Source organism: Dasypus novemcinctus, chromosome 3, assembly GCF_030445035.2.
Source record: "Dasypus novemcinctus isolate mDasNov1 chromosome 3, mDasNov1.1.hap2, whole genome shotgun sequence".
In the NCBI taxonomy this organism is placed as follows: Eukaryota; Metazoa; Chordata; class Mammalia; order Cingulata; family Dasypodidae; genus Dasypus; species Dasypus novemcinctus.
Window position 1 is genome coordinate 62023756 of NC_080675.1, and position 17195 is coordinate 62040950.

Consider the following 17195-nt stretch of genomic DNA (forward strand, 5'->3'; position numbering starts at 1 on the left):
GGAAACTTACTTCCTGTTGCCTTTTTGTCTTCCTGCTCCGGTTTGAACTGGTTGCTTTCTAGGCTTCTGGCCCAACTGTCATTCTGGAACTTTCTTGTTTGCCATCCTAGGAATTCCCTTCACCTTTCTCCTGTATTGGATCCTTGTTTTCTTTTGATTTTTCTTGATTTGCTTCCTCTCTTTCTGGTAGGGCACATCTTCCAGCAGCTACCTGAGAAAGGATTTATAGGACATAAAGTTTATGAGTTCTTGCATTCCTGAAAATGTATTTATACCTTTAATAGTTAATAGTTTGGTTGGGTATAGAATTTAAAAATCATTTTATTCAGAATCTTGGTTTTTTTTTTTTCTTTTTTTTGAGGTACAGGACCAGGGATTGAACCTGGGACCTCATGTGTGGGAAGCTGATACTTAACCACTGAGCCACATTGGCTCCCTTATTCAGAAGCTTGAAGACATTTCTCTACTATCTTCTAGCATTCGTAGTTGGCATTGAGAAGTCCAATACCATTAATTCATTCAGTGAATGATTCTCAATCCCTGAAATGTGCAGGCACTATTCTAGGTGCCAAAGTTGTGACAGTGAACAAAGTAGAAAAAGTCCTTCTCTCAATGACCTTACATTCTTGATTCTTTTTTTTAAGCTAGAGTTTATACACTGTAACAGAGGTTCCCAAAATTGCAGTGGCTTAAATGAAATAGAAGTATTTCTCACAACAGCCAGAATGGGTAGGCAACATGCTCTACAAGGTTATCAAGCTAGCAGGGGGAAGCGGACTTGGCCCAGTGGATAGGGTGTCCGTCTACCACATGGGAGGTCCGCGGTTCAAACCCCAGGCCTCCTTGACCCGTGTGGAGTTGGCCCATGCGCAGTGCTGATACACGCAAGGAGTGCCATGCCATGCCATGCATGGATGTCCCCCATGTAGGGGAGCCCCACACTCAAGGAGTATGCCCCGTAAGGAGAGCCGCCCAGCGCAAAAGAAAGTGCAGCCTGCCCAGGAATGGCGCCACCCACATGGAGAATTGACGGAGCAAGATGACACTCAACTAAAAGAGACACATTCCCATGCTGCTGACAACAGAAATGGACAAAAGAACACGCAGCAAATGGACACAGAGAACAGACAACTGGGGCGGGGTGGGAGGGAAGGGGAGAGAAACAAAAAATAATAAATCTTAAAAAAAAAAAAAAAAGCTAGCAGGGCAATTCAGAATTCTCAACATGTGGCTTCCATCTTTGGGTCTTGAGCAACTGCTGCAATTGTCATCATTTTCCAGCTCGTAGGAAAGTGGAAGGCAAGGAGCTTTATTATGAATACATGATCTGGGAGTTGTACACATTACTCCTACTCTCATTCTCTTGGGCATACTTAATCACGTGGACATACCTAGCTGCAAAGGAGACCAAGAAATAATGTCGCTAATTAGGTAGCCATTTGCCTTGCTAAAATTCATAGGCCTTGTTATTAAAAAGAAGAAAGGGGAAGCAGCCTTGGCCCAGTGGTTGGGGCGTCTGTCTACCACATGGGAGGTCCGCAGTTCAAACCCCAGGCCTCCTTGACCCGTGTGCAGCTGGCCCGTGCGCAGTGCTGATGCACGCAAGGAGTGCCCTGCCACGCAGGGGTGTCCCCACGTGGGGGAGCCCCACGCGCAGGGAGAGCATCCGTAGGGAGAGCCACCCCGCGTGAAGGAAAGTTCAGCCTGCCCAGGAGTGGCACCGCATACACGGAGAGCTGACGCAACAGGATGATGCAACAAAGGAAACGCAGATTTCCGTGCCACTGACAACAACAGAAGTGGACAGGGAAGAACATGCAGCAAATAGACACAGGGAACAGACAACTGAGGTGGGGGTGGGAAGGGGAGAAAAATGAATAAATAAATCTAAAAAAAAAAAAGAAAGGGAAAGGTGGTATTGGGGGACAGTTAGCAGTCTCTGCCACATTATGTTCTGAAAACTTAGGCTCTTCTCTTTATTCCTAATGATCTATGAATTCACGATAATCATCTTTGATGTGGCTCTTTTTTAAATTTCATTTTGCTGTCTAATTAATGAGCCCTTTAAGCTTGAAGTTATGTCTTTGATTTCTGGAAAATCTCTCGTATTGTTTTGTTAATAATTTCTTCCCCGCCATTTTCTCTCCCTTTTTGGAACTCCTTTTCCTTATTTTGTACTTCTTAGATTGATCTATTTTTCTTGTCTTTTATTATTGTCTCTTTATTTTCTTGTCCTGTTTTCTTGGAGATTTCCTTACTTTATCTTCCAGTTCGCTTGTTTTCCCTATCTATCATTGACAGATTTTGAATTTCCAAGAATTCTTTCTAGTGCACTCTGATTATTTCTTTTTTATTGTTTTCTATTCCAGTAATGGATGCACTATTTTATCTCTCTCAGGATATTAATTGTAGGATTTTTGAAATTTTATTGTTTTGTTTCTGGTGTAGCCTCTTTAAGTTATTTTTTTCTATGAGTTGTAGATCTTGTCTTTCATATTGAAGCTTTTATTTCTTGTCTGGTGTCCTTAGTTTTCTGTTCTTATTTTAGAGTAAAACAATATAAATCTGATGGAAAGTCCTGTATCCATGGGCAGAGCAAGTTGACTTATGGGTTTCACTGTAGAATTATGTAGTGGTGGGATTTTTTTAATGAGGGAATCCCCAAATGTCGATATCTATAGGCCTTTTCTTTAGGATTATTTAGTTTCTCCAAAGAAGAATCTTTGAATATCCTGCCTGCAGGTCACAACATTTAGTATGAATATCTGTTTTCAGCTCAGCATCTTACTGGTGTCCCCAACTCTGGACTTCAGATTCTACAGAGAATAAAACATGCAGTCTTGTGCAAGGGTGGGAATGAGGTAGTTGTTGCCTGGCTGTTGCTGGCTTTGCTAAGTGAGGATAGAGACTTGGGGGTTCTAATTGCTCCTTATGTAGACTTAACCAATTCCTCTTTTGTCCTGCCCTTGCCTTCCACTGTACTGAGTACCTGTAACTCCTGAGCCCTCCTTTGGTACTGTGGAGCATATTTGTTGCTTCTTGTCAGTATCACTTTCTGCAGTCATTTAGGTTTCATCTTTTCCATTTGTTTCCTGCATATGTATTAGAGCCTGCCTTCATGCTTTATAGTCTCAAGATTCAAATGTTTCTGCTTCACTGAAGTTTGTGTTTGTTCCTCATATTCCTTGTTTGTGGTGTACAGCTTTTTACTATTCCATGTTAGAACCAGCAGTTCTAGACATTATTTTGAATGATAGTAAAGTACACTTTCTATATGATAAGAAACTTAATGAAAACTGTTGATAAAAATGTCATAAAATTCTGAATGCAGGCATAACTTAGAGATATTGCCAGTTTAGTTCCAGACAACCACAATAAAGGAAATAATAAAGTGAGTCACACCAATTTTTTGTTTCCCAACACATACACAAATTATGTTTATACTATATAGAAGTCTATTAGGTATGCAGTAGGATCATGTCTAAAAAAAACCACCATACCTTAATTAAAAAATAGTTCATTGCTAAAAAATGCTCATCATCTGAGCCCTCAGTGAGTCATGATCTTTTTGCTGGTAGAAGGTCTTGCCTTGATGTCGACGGCTATTAGCTGATCAATTTGTAAAAAATGCATTATCTGCAAAGCAAAGTAAACTGAAGTACAATAAAACAAAGTATGCCTGTATCCTAAAACAACCCCCAAAGAAAGAAATAAAATATTTATAGGAATTTTAAATATGAAAAGTGCTCATAGATAAGTGAGAAAAACTGCATGACTCCATCAATTATGGTCATGAATAGACAGTTCACATGAAAGGAAATACATCTTGTAAAGAAACATTGGAACTGGTCATCATCACCAGAAATCTGAGAAATTTTAGTTTAGCAATAATAAGTTACCATTTTAAGTCTTCTTAGTTATCATTTTTAAATGCAATTAAGATATGTTAAAAACTACCCTCATATATTATTTATCCCATTTAAATTGATATATTAATTTCACCTTTTTTGAAAGCAATCTGAAAATAACAAATCAAGCCATAAAAGTGTTCATACCCTTCTTAATCTTATTCAAATATTCAACAAAAAATTGAGTACTTCTCTTGTACCAGCTACTCTGCTAAGCACCAGGGATCCTGTGTCAAACAAGAAAGACAATCTCTGTCTTCTTTTATACAAAATACCAAAAAATTTTTTGGAAAAAGTCACATGCACAATGATTGTATTTTTCATCCTACCCTACTGTTTTTTCATGTACTTCACTTGAAGCTCATTTCTGGTCTATCTTGATCTTCCCAACCTTCGAAAGTCCTAGGACTCAGTCCCTGCACCTTTGTTTTTTCACCCCATTTGTTTGGTTGTTTCATTCAGTCTCATCATCTATCTGATGATAATTTCTAAATTTATATCTCTAGTCAGAACTAGCTTTCCTGACCTTTAGACTCGTGTATTCATGAGCATTCTACATCTCCATGGAGTATCTAGTATGAATCTCAAACTTAGCCTTTCCAGAATTGAGCTGCTTTTCATTCTCCAAATTTATTCCTCCCTCAATTTCCCCATCTCAGTACTAGCTGCATTAGGGCAGTTGCTCAGGCCAAAAATATTAGAGGTCATCTTTGACTTCAATCTTTTCCTCATACCCCAAATGTGATCCATCAACAAACCTTATTTATTCTACCCTCAAAATACATCCAAACTCCAACTATTTCTCACCATCACTACTGCTGCCACGTTGGTCTAAACCACCATAATCTCTTACCTGATTTATTACAATAACATCCCTAGTTCATTGTTTTCAACACATCAGCCAGAATGATCCTTTTAGAAGTAAGTCAGACCATATTTTTCACCTGTGCTTAAAGCCTTTCCATGGCTTTCCAATTTCATCAGAGTAAAAACCACAGTTCTTTCAAAGGGCCCACACTGCCCTGTGCAGTTTGGCTCTCTCTAACTCTCAGACCTCATCACCTACTAGCCTCTCACCACACTCACTCTGCTCCAGCTGCTCTCCCTCTTAGTTGATCCTTGAACACAATGGGCACATTTCCAAGCAAGAACCTCTGCTCTTGCCATGCGCTCTGCTTAGTGTACTCTTCACCCAGATAGCCTCATGGCCTGCTTCCTTACCTCTTTCAGGCTTTTGCTCTGTGGTACCTTAGTGAGACCTTCCCTAATCACCCTATTTAAGATTGCCCCCCTCCCATCTCTTCCTATCCCCTTTCTCTAATATTTCTTCTTTCAATTTATTGCTATTATATTTTTACTTGTTTATTTTCTCTAAAATTTAAGTTCCATGAAGACATAAATTTTTTGCCAGTTTTTGTTCACTACCGTATCCATGGTGCCTAGAACAGTGCCTGACATTATTTCAGGTGCTTGATAAATATTTGTTAAATGAATGAAAGGCAAAAAAATGGAAGTAACTGATTCAGTAAATTATACAACATTCACTGGTTTGAAACACTGGTAATATGTCACTATTTAAATGTTTATGAAAACTTTTCTTTCAGGGAAATGTTCTTGATAGGAAATAAAACATTCATACTTCTGCAAGGGTTATTTAGTACCTCCTATGGAGAAGTATAGAAGTCATTGTGGTCTGATGCTAGAGTCAGACCCAGATTCAAATACTCTCACACCTATTCCACTATGATTTGCATAAAGTCTGCTTCCATGAATGCTTGTGCCTCTGTAAAGAAGAGAAGACCCAACTAAGACTGACTCTAACAATAAGAAAGCATCCTGACTCACATAATTGGAAGTCCAGATGAAGGTGGACTTAGATTGGTTGATTTAATGACTCAATGTTATTAAAGACCAAGGTTCTTTTTGACTCTCCATTGTTTTGTCCAGTTATTGGCTTTATCTAAAACTGTTTTCCCTCAAGGTCATAAGATTGTTGACAGGAGAGATAAAGGTTATATGCTTCCTTGTTCAGTCAGGTAAGAAAGAGAAAGGTACAGAGACAGACTGACAGACCACTTTTCCAAAAAGTCAAGAAACTTCCTTTCCCATAGCCCTAGCAAATTTCTTTACTAGACATATGCTTATGGATAAACTGCTTGCTGTGGCCAAAAGAATGCGATTTCTTTGATTGAACTGGACTAATCAGGGTCCATCCCAAGAGCTAGAGGATAAGGTCAGCTTTTTCTGAAGTACATGGTACTTCATTAAACAGAGGTAGATAAAAATCTAAGCATGTTACAGAAGTACTCACCTCTTGGCTGGAATTGGGGTACACTGGGCAGAGTCTGCTGACTAAACCCCATGGGATGGGTTGATCACCATCAAGAGGAGTTCTGCTCCCAGAAAACTAGGCAGAGGTTACCAGGAGGCAAGAGGAGAACAGCATCAGGAGGTAGTGCTCTGCCTAACTTCCCACGCCATCTACCAACACCCCATAGGGATACCTTCTCTTTCATCTTGTTGCCAGTCCCCTCAACCAAAAGGACACCCTGAGGTGACTGCAGAGTCTCTAATCAGGACAGCAATTTCTGACATGCGTGGATGTCCCATGAGCAGTTCACATTCAATGTGTCCAAAAAATGAACCCAGTCTTAGTATATGATAAACAAAACATGGTTATTGCCTTTATAAAACCTTTCCGTGTGTGAAGAGATATCAAATAGGGAGTTGGACCATAATTACATAATTACATAATTTAATCATGAAAAAGACAAAAGAAAACAAAAGTAGGTCTATGTCTGGTTGATATGTTTAGGGGTAGTTTTTCTCCAAATAGTTTCTTATTTCATAAATTCCTTTAATATGGTTGTATAACAAGTACAGTGAGAGACTTGGAAAGAGAAACTGTTATCTGATACAGTTCTATTTGAAGATATGTTTAGCTCTCCTTTACAGAGGTCTTATTACCTGTGTAGCAGTGTATCTGATATTAGCTGCTTAAAAAATACATGGTCTCTGATTATGACAGTGCTATTAATTTTAATTTTTAAAAATGGTATGCCTTCATTTACCAGGATCTGTGCTAGGTGCTACAGACACAGAAGTACATACAACTGCCTTCAGAGAGCTTAGAGTTTAATGGGAAGGCATAGATAAGCCAGTAGTCTGCTATAATACAGTCTGACAAAAGCCATAGGAGGGGTGAACACAGGTTGCAAGGTGAATTTATTTTGATAAAAACTTTGGTCATATTATTGTACTGTGAATTCTACTTAAACTAATATTTTCTCCCCCCTCCCAGAGTCTTTCTTCAGTTCGTGTGGTAGTTTACATAAACTAAGTGAAGAGCCACTGATTCCTCCGCCTCTTCCTCCTCGAAAAAAGTTTGATCATGATGCTTCAAATTCCAAGGTAGTCATCAGGACCTAGGTGTGCCTCAACTTATTCAGAACTGGGATCTTCAAAATAGTGCTGGTTCTTATATAGAATCTGTCTATTATAATTTGGCTGTCCTTTATGGCTTTAAACATGTGGGTTGTTATATTTGAAAAATACATTAAATAATTGTTTCATCCTTATAATACCCTTTGTGGGGAGATTGACAGATGCTTAAAAGTACATTTTCTTTCTGGCAGAGATGGAAAGAACTTTAGTATTCAAAGTATTCATCAGACTGTCAACCAGTGCTTTTCAAACTACAGGGTATATCAGAATCACTTGGAAGGCTTATTAAAACCCTATTGCTGGGGAGCAGATGTAGCTCAGAGATTAAGTGCCTGCTTCAAATGTATAGCATCTGGGTTTCAATCCCTGGTACCTCCTAAAAATAAAAAATAAAATATTGGTGCCACTGACAAGAATATAAGTGGACACAGAAGACCACAAGCGAATGGACACAGAGAGCAGACATTTGTGTGGGGGGAGGGTGGAGAAGGGGAGATAAATAAAAAAATAAATCTTTAAAAAAAAAAAAAGATAAAAATTTTTTTAAAAGATTGCTGGGTACCCATCCCCAGAGTTTCTGATTCAGTAAGTCTGAGGTAGGACCTGAGAATTAGCATTTCTAGCAAGTCCCCCAGTCGTGGTGATGCTCCTAGTCCCTGAATCACACTTTGACAACCATTGCTCTAAGCATCACTGGGGAAAGTAGAAGTAAATGCCCAGTAAGCAGGAGCTGGACATTAAGTCCCCTTGATACCATGTCTAGAAAGCAATGTATTACTTTTACTTACTTGCCTATTACAGTGAAAATACACAAAGCAAGATACTCAAGGATATATGTCCTAAGATTTCAATTAGAATGGTTCATATATGAAAATATTAAACTAGTCCTGACCTAAACTGGAAGTAATTTACTCATAAATCTGGTAATTAAACCAGATTACTATAGTTCGAGCCTCTGAATTTAACTTGGCACACAATAATTTTTCAGACTTTTAAATTTTTTTTCTTAAAAAATTTTCAGGAGAACAGAAGTATAGTTTAATTACCTTTTTTTTAATTTTTGAGGGAAATACGAAATCTGATGATGACCCCCCTGCTATTCCACCAAGACAACCTCCTCCTCCAAAGGTAAAACCCAGAGTTCCTGTTCCTACTGGTGCATTTGATGGACCTCTCCATAGTCCACCTCCACCGCCACCAAGAGATCCTCTTCCTGATACCCCTCCACCGGTTCCCCTTCGGCCTCCTGAACACTTTATAAACTGTCCATTCAATCTTCAACCACCTCCAATGGGACATCTTCACAGAGATCCAGACTGGCTCAGAGACGCTAGTACGTGTCCAAATTCGCCAAACACTCCTCCTAGCACACCCTCTCCAAGGGTACCACGTCGATGCTCTGTGCTCAGTTCTAGTCACAATAATCTTGCTCATCCTCCAGCTCCCCCTGTTCCACCAAGGCAGAATTCAAGCCCTCACCTACCAAAACTGCCACCAAAGACTTATAAACGGGAGCTTTCACATCCCCCATTGTACAGACTGCCTTTGCTAGAAAATGCAGAAACTCCTCAATGACTTTAGCCATATGTAGTCATTGACACTGGAATGGTATTTGTAAAGTTCTTTTTTTTTTTAATTTATTCAAAAAAAGGCATTGTATTTTAGTACCTTTTTTCCTTTTTTTTTTTTTTTTTTTTACAAATAATGCTGTTACGGAAGTGCTACTGATCAAATAAGCTTTTAAAAATTGGAAAAATAAAAAGACAAAAATCCTTCACCATTATCCTCAGATGGAGCAGTAGCATTGCCATGTCTTGTATCCTCAGTGCTGCCAAAAGGCCAGTATAAAGAATTTATATTTGCACTGTAGACTCTGCTAAAATATGGTTTAAAGTGACATTGCACCAAAGGGGGATAGTGCATTTGTGAAATTTTTCAAATTTTAGTAAAAGAAGCCTTTTTAAGGCAATGAATTTACACAAATATAAGGGGTATATAGTGTTACTGATTTTAAAACCTCATTGACCATCTTCTAGTTTTTCATACATCTAGGAGAGTTGTGAAAACCCCTTCTATTCTTAAACTCTAATGCCATGTTTTAAATACCAGTATTTGCTACTGAAGACAAAAATAAGTACAATGAAAGTAATAGAATGCACTGTTCATTATTTTGTCAAAATGTAAACAAAGACTACCTATCCCAATTATGAAAGGAAAAAAGGGCCCATTATATAGCATGTATCTCATTCAGATGTGCCTTTTGTTTTTGCAGACTAAGGTGTCTTTAGCTCATGAGTTGCCTGTTGTTTTGAAAAAACAGTTAATATGCCATGTATGTATAGTTTTGTTTATATTGTACATTTAAAGGTAATGCTAATAATCTATATAAATTTAAGTGACTTGGGGCCTATAATACAATCTGCTACTTTACTAATTCAGAAATTCAGAGGAAAAGTTTATGACATAGGAACCAAATCTGCCTTGTCTTCAAAACCCTAGTAACTTTCTCTATAAATCTTGTGTTAACTCAAATTTTAAAATATATATATTTTTAGATTGGTAATACTTAAACCAGCAAATACTAAAAGCTTTATTAAACTTTTTAATCAGAGAAGTGGGTAAAACTTTCATTTACCATTTGAATACCGTCTTTCAAAGTGATGAAAAGGGTGTTTTACTGATAGTGCCGTAGCAGAAGTTGTAAAGTAGCCAAAAGCCACATTGTTTTATTTACTGGTCTGTGGCCTTTTACTGTGCTTTGTATCAGAGTTCTTAACAAGATTAATAAATCACCTCAGTCTTAATTTTTAAAAGACTTAAAAATATTTGTTTTCGTTTTAAGGAACAAAGGGGGGTGCGGAGGTTGGTGAGTTCTGTGAAGATATACACACATTCTTTTCAAAATGTAGTTTAAATTACGTAATTCCAGAAATTTTAAATGTACATATTAAAAGGATAATTTTGTCTTCAACTGTTAATGTGGAAAATTAGTAGCATACTAGGAAATTTCATAGCTATCCTTAGGTCGGAGGAATAAGGCTCATTAACTACTGAGTGGAATCAGTCTCCAACCGGTTAAAACATTCTGAGGATACCTTTTGCTTTGGGTTTTGTTGGTTTTTTTTAAAGAGCAGTTCGTGGCACTAGTCTTATTCGGAAAGGTTAACCTAAGCTGATCGTTAAACCAAACTTGTAGTAATTTGGGCAGCCAAAGGTTTAGTTAGGTAGAGCCGGGGACCCAGGGCTTGGCTACGCCCAGATTATGGTGCCTTCCGGGCTTTGTACGTCGGCGCATGCGCTACGGCGCCTACCGCCGGTACTGGGCGGTTCGAGACCCATGGTAGGGCGGGGCGGCAGGGCCGAGAGCGTGGGTGTGACGTCACTGCGCGCGCAGCATCCAGTTGCCGGGCGGCGATGGCGGCTATTGTGGAGTCCTCGGTGGAGGACCAGCTGCGGAGCTTTGTGCGGGTCTTGGAGAAACGAGACGGCACGGTTTTGAGACTACAGCAGTATGGCTCCGGCGGCGTGGGCTGCGTGGTTTGGGACGCTGCGATTGTCCTTTCTAAATATCTGGAAACGCCTGGTTTTGCCGGCGATGGGACCCATTCGCTGAACCGGCGGTCGGTGCTGGAGCTGGGCTCGGGCACTGGGGCCGTGGGGCTCATGGCCGCTACCCTCGGGTAAGAACTGCTGGGGGTAGGGTGTACCGCTTTATTCTGGAAATCCCGATTACTGGCTTCCAGCATTTCTGTCTCTGTGCTTAATCGACATTGTTTTATAGGGCAAATGTTGTAGTCACCGATCTTGAGGAATTGCAAGACTTACTGAAGATGAATATTAATATGAACAAGCACCTTGTAACTGGTTCTGTTCAAGCCAAGGTACTGAAATGGTTTGTATGGCCTTTTGGCTTGATTTTAGATAACGATTTGTAATTTGCTTTAAATTGCATTTCACTGAAAGCATGGTAATGGAAAAGGGACTTGCCGGTTCTTGTTTATAAAACAAGAGTATTTTAAATTACTAAAGCAACAATTAAAATATTTGTCTAACATTTTTAAGGGGGGAAGAAATAGAAGATTTTCCATCTCCACCAGACTACATACTGATGGCCGACTGCATATACTACGAAGAGGTAACTTCCATATTTCATAGATTCTCAGACATATTTCTTCACACTTTTAATATCTCCGAATTCAGAGTATCTATCTTATAGGTGATGACTCTTGACTATTGTGCGTACCTGTAGGTAATGCTGGTTTTATGGCAAAATCTAAGGCAAGATCCCTGCCCAGCTTTCAGTTCTGGTTAAGATGACTTTACATAGGTGGAACTGTAAGGACAGGAGCAGCAAAGAAAAGATAAGATCACCAAGGATTACATACATAACAGTCATGATTATCATATAGGCCTGTGAACCATGTTGAGAAAAGTGTTTTACTAGAGGCTTCTATAAAAGTTTTAAAGGATTTTGCCATTTCTATCTGTTAAGAAAATCTCAGATTGTCTTTTTTACCCCTTATCTGATACTGGGGATTCAGTTGCATTATAAAGAGTGCATTGTTCTGTGGCAAAGTTTATTAGACTCTCATGGAATGATTTTTCTTTAAAATATCATTTGTATAATGTTGTGGGCATCACTATTTTAAAGAATGTTCAGTCTACCTCTGCTCAAGTTAGGTTCATATATGCTTTTTGTAAGGGTAAATTGTTGGTTGTTTATTGAAATCCCAAGTTAAATTAGAGTAAATGAAGTTTAACTTTAAGAGTGAAGTCTATTGCATTGATTTTCCCCTGAGAACTCCAAAATGCAGTCACTTGAATCATTCTTTGGAAACTGAAATCAATACAATGGTTGATTAGGTAAGAGTTTACCAATCATTACTGGCATTTTGTTGGTTTGATTCAAAGTTGGATAAATTGTAAGGGAGTTGTAATTACCACTTTCACCCTTCCGCTCCCTTTTCTGGTAGAAAACTTGAGATCATAAACAAAAATATATTCCTTTTTGAGCAGTCCTTGGAGCCGTTGCTGAAAACCCTAAAAGATCTCACTGGATCTGAGACTTGTATTATATGTTGTTATGAACAACGAACAATGGGGAAAAATCCAGAGATTGAGAAAAAATATTTTGAAGTAAGTATTCTACCAGATCTATCTTCGTAGTAATTGCTCTTCAGAGAATCTGTGTGACTGTGTAAAGTATTTTATGGTGGGTTGGGGTAGGGAAGTATTTCTGCTTGTATGAACTCAAAGCGAACACACTATTCTGCCACATAGTACCCCCGCCATCTTTTCTGATACTTTATTTTTTCTTTTCTAATTATTTGATCAAGTATCTATGAAACAACATAAAATAATGTGACACTCTACTCTTGTCTGTACTTATCTGAGAAGGTTTTCAGTGTTTCTCTCTTAAACATGATCCTGGCTTTTAGGAACATAGTAATGATGTGTATATTACTTTTAGAGATCATATCATAGAAATAGGCAGACGATATATTTTACTTCTGTGTCTTCCTCTGCATTTTTATGAAACCACTGACCTTGATATCCTATTGTCAGGATTTTGGTTTTTTTTATTTTTGCTTTTTATTTGGAAATAATGATAGAGTCACCAGAAGTTGCCAGAAGTAGTATGTAGAGTTCCATGTATCCTTCATCTGCCTTCTCCCACTGATGACCTAGACCCTTTTTTATGGGCAAAATTCCATCACAGTAAAGTGATTCCTGGGAGCGGATGTGGCTCAAGCAATTGGGCGCCTGCCTCCCTCATGGGAGGTCCCTGGTTCAAGTGGGTCCTGATGCCTCCTTTAAAAAAAAAAAAAAAGACAAGCAGGGAACCAGCAGACAGATGGGAGAGCCATGGGGGGAGAGGGTAGAGTAATAAATAAATAAATTTGGGGAAAAAAGTGATTCCTCTTTAGGGCACATCTATACTGCCCTGCAATTTGATCAGCTGCAAGGGCTACTTTGGTTTAATGAGAAAACAGATAATATGATTCAGATTACCTGCTAAAATTTTTTTTAATATGGGTTTCTTGAATTTAAGGAATGTTAGTGAAATTTTTTTTTTTAAGATTTATTTTTATTTCTACCCCCCCCCCAGTTGTCTGATCTCTTTGTCCATTCCCTGTGTGTTCTGTGTCTGCTTGTATTCTTGTCAGCGGCACCAGGAATCTCTGTCTCTTTTTGTTGTGTCATCTTGCAGCGTCAGCTCACTGTGTGTGCAGCGAAACTCCTGGGCAGGCTGCACTTTTGTCATGCGGGACGTCTCTCCTTATGGGGCACACTCCTTGCGTGTGGGGCTCCCCTATGCAGGCGACACCCCTGCATGGCACGGCACTCCTTGCGCACATCAGCACTGCACGTGAGCCAGCTCACCACACGGATCAGGAAGCCCTCGGTTTGAACCCTGGACCTCCCGTGTCGTAGGCGGACGCTCTATCCATTGAGCCAAGTCCGCTTCCCGTTAGTGAACTTTTGTACTTATAATTTTTAAATTTTTTAAACAATTTTACTGAGGTAAAAAGTTAGAAAAAGGTACATCTATAAGTGCTCAGCTCAATTTTTTCATGTGTGTACACCTTAACTATCATCTAACATCAAGATATGTAACATTTTCACAACCCCAGAAAGCTCCCACATGCCCCTTCCCAGGCCCATCAGTAACTGCCATTCTAACTTCTCTCACCATAGAGCAGTTAGTATTAATGAATTTGAAGTGTATCTCTTATATTTTTTAGCTCCTTCAACTGGATTTTGACTTTGAAAAAATTCCTTTGGAAAAGCATGATGAAGAATATCGGAGTGAAGATATTCATATTTTATACATCAGAAAGAAAAAATCGGTAAATATATTCCTGGTCCTTCATCCCAGAAGAGTATTCATCAGCTGTCTTTCAGCTTATACATGGTGTAGGTGTAGATTTGGGTATAGATAAATAATTTTGATTGTTTGCAGGACTAGGGACTGACTCTTGCTGTTAAGATCCTTAACCTATCTGGGCTCTGTTTCTTCCTCTAAAATAAGGCTTTTTTGTAAAAGTCCTTTACATCTACCTTACATAGCTTTGTAATTGGACATCAACTCTGATAATTGACTTAGCTATTTAAAAACTTCTGTTAAGTCTGAGATGTTTAAATGCCATTTCTGCTTTTTTTAAACTTTTTTCAACCATTCGAACTAATTTTAATGGTCATAGTAAAATATAACACAAAAAATGCGCTTATTGAAAATGCTTACACAGAATTTATGTTTCCCGTTTTTGGTGCTTCCTTTACCTGTTATTAATAAAACACACGTAAGTTGCCTCTGTCACTACCTAGAGTTTTAGCCTATAGAAAAGAAGAATTGATTTGATTTTTGTATCCCAGCCTTCAGAAACATATATTTTATAATTAAGGATGCTAAATTTAATAAAGCTCCACTTGTTTCTGTTATCTTTGCTTGGATAGAATTTATCAGGATGTAGTGTTTTAATTATGTGAATTATGGCCAAAAAAAAATCAGCTTTTATTTTAGAGAACAAGAGATAAATAAGTGTTAGGACATATATTAAGCAGTGGGGCATAGGATTAGTGTTTCATGCCTGACATTTAAGTGGCATGGTACTGAAGATAACAAAGGTAAATGAAAAATAAGGGATCCAGTTTTAGCTGAAGCATTTGAGCAGTTCTACAGGTAGTACTTAGGTAGAAACATAAAGATTTTGTGTTTTCCTTAATATGAAGTGTTTTTTGCAAAGAACCATTTCTTTGTTGTTGATATATAATTTACATACCAGAAGTTTCACTCTTTTAAAGTATATAATTCAGTGGCTTTTAGTAAATTCACAGTTATGCAGTCTTTACTGTTAATTTTAGAACATTTTTATTATCCCAAAAAGAAACCCCAAACTCATTAGCAGTCACTCCCCATTTCACTTTTTTTTTAAACATAGCAATTCTTTTTTTTTTAAAATTTATTTAACACCACCACACACACACACACACACACACACACACACACACACCCACGGTTGTCTGTTTTCTGTGTCTATTTGCTGCGGCTTGTTTCTTTGTCTGCTTCTGTTGTCGTCAGCGGCATGGGAAGTGCGGGCGGTGCCATTCCTGGGCAGGCTGCACTTTCTTTCGCGCTGGGCGGCTCTCCTTACGGCGTGCACTCCTTGCGCGTGGGGCTCCCCTACGCAGGGGACACCCCTGCATGGCAGGGCACTCCTTGCGCGCATCAGCACTGCGCATGGGCCAGCTCCACATGGGTCAAGGAGGCCCGGGGTTTGAACCACGGGTCAAGGAGGCCTGGGGTTTGAACCACGGACCTCCTATGTGGTAGACGGATGCCCTGACCACTGGGCCAAGTCCGTTTCCTGACTCCCCATTTCCCTTGCCCCATCCCATCCCCATCTCCTCACTTACCGCCTCAGTTTACTCTCTAGAGTCTCTATGGATTTGCCTTTTCTGGACATGTCACGTAAATGGAGTCACATAATATATGGTCTCCTGTGTCTAGCTTCTTTGATTCAGCATGTTTTTGAGGTTCATCTAGGTTGTAACACACATCAGCATATCCACCTTGTTATGGCTATAATAATTCCTTTGTATGGATATATAACACCTTACCCATCTATTCATTAGAACATTTGGGTTGTTTCTATGTTTTGGCTATCCTGAGTAATACTGTGAACATCCATGTAAAAGTTTTTATGTGAATATATGTTTTCAGATCTCTTGGGTCTATACTTAGGAAGAGAATTCCTGTGTCATATGTTAATTTTCTGTTTAACCTTTTGAGGAATTGCCAAACTATTTACCACAGTGGATGTACCATTTTACATTCCTACCAGCAGTGCTTGAGACTCCCAGTTTCTCCACATCTTCTCCAACACATGTCAATGTCTTTTTATTATACCTGTCTAAGAGGGTGTGAAGTATCTCATTGTGGTTTTGATTTGCAATTCTGTAATGGCTAGTAATGGAAAATGAGCTCCTTTTCATGTGCTTTTTGGCCATTCCCCTATCTTTGGGAAAATGCTTTGCCTGTTTTTTAATTATGTTTTGCTTTTTCATTGTTGAATTGTAAGAGTTCTTTATGTGTTCTGAGTAGTACTTATCAGATACATGATTTACAAATACTTTCTTTCCTTCTCTGGGTTGACTTCAGATTCTTGATAGTACCCTATGAAACATAAAATTTTAAAATTTTCCTTTGATTGCTCATAGTTTAGGTATCAGCAAAGAGCCATCTCTAAACATTTATGCAGTTCTTTTGAATTGCATTTAGCACATTTCTAGGTATAACAGTATTAAGTACCCAATAAACTCAGTTGATTACTTAATTGGTAATGAGAAGTCAATCTTTAAAGTTTCCATTTTTTTCTTATAGAAATTTCCATCGTGAAACCTTTAGTCATCTTATCTAACCTGGTAACAACGTGGATAAGCTAAAGATATGAATGGAGTGTGAATACAGCATGGGAAGATTGTGTTCACAGAGTTTTCCAGCATGTCCTTAGAGATCCAATACAAGACTACAACCACCATGAGCTGCCTGCAATAAGAAAAGTGACTGCCTGCCTGCCTACCTGCCTGCCAATAGACCTGAAATCCAGCTTAGGTCACTTAGTTTAGCATAAAGTTTTGCTTAAAAGAAATGTAATGAATCAGTCATTCCTCAAATGAAAATAGGTATCGAAGTTAGCCAAAGGCTACCAAAAAAAAAAAAAAAACAGTGAAGCAGCATGGCTGACCTGGCATATTTTCAGGAAACTAGAAGTAAATTGATAAAATTTCTAAAGACAGATATCTGTTTCTGTATAATGTTTTAAGTTAAAACCACTAAAT

At 38.7% G+C, this 17195-nt stretch overlaps 2 protein-coding genes across 2 annotated transcripts in view; both read left to right on the forward strand.

Moving 5' to 3' along the window:
* The window catches only part of SOS2 (SOS Ras/Rho guanine nucleotide exchange factor 2), a 136562-nt gene extending 126397 nt beyond the window's left edge, over positions 1-10165 (forward strand). Inside the window, exons 22-23 of the mRNA XM_058293450.2 lie at positions 7210-7319; positions 8418-10165. Coding sequence (XP_058149433.1) covers positions 7210-7319; positions 8418-8927 — 620 coding nt within the window. The 3' untranslated portion in view covers positions 8928-10165. The remainder of the gene's footprint in view (positions 1-7209; positions 7320-8417) is intronic.
* A 421-nt stretch (positions 10166-10586) lies between these two features.
* Positions 10587-16880, forward strand: VCPKMT (valosin containing protein lysine methyltransferase). Its single transcript, XM_004454121.5, has 6 exons — positions 10587-11032; positions 11134-11244; positions 11415-11487; positions 12369-12488; positions 14099-14203; positions 16738-16880. The coding sequence occupies exons 1-6, from the start codon at positions 10767-10769 to the stop codon at positions 16750-16752; spliced, it is 690 nt and encodes a 229-aa protein (XP_004454178.1). The 5' UTR covers positions 10587-10766; the 3' UTR covers positions 16753-16880.
* The last annotated feature ends 315 nt before the right edge of the window (positions 16881-17195 follow it).

Bases quoted from the DNA above. Each gene is read 5' to 3' on its own strand.
- VCPKMT (XM_004454121.5), top strand. From the start codon at position 10,767: ATGGCGGCTATTGTGGAGTCCTCGGTGGAGGACCAGCTGCGGAGCTTT. The intron at 11,488-12,368 runs GTAACTTCCATA...CTTTTTGAGCAG, and splicing joins ACTGCATATACTACGAAGAG to TCCTTGGAGCCGTTGCTGAA. The intron at 12,489-14,098 runs GTAAGTATTCTA...TATATTTTTTAG, and splicing joins TTGAGAAAAAATATTTTGAA to CTCCTTCAACTGGATTTTGA.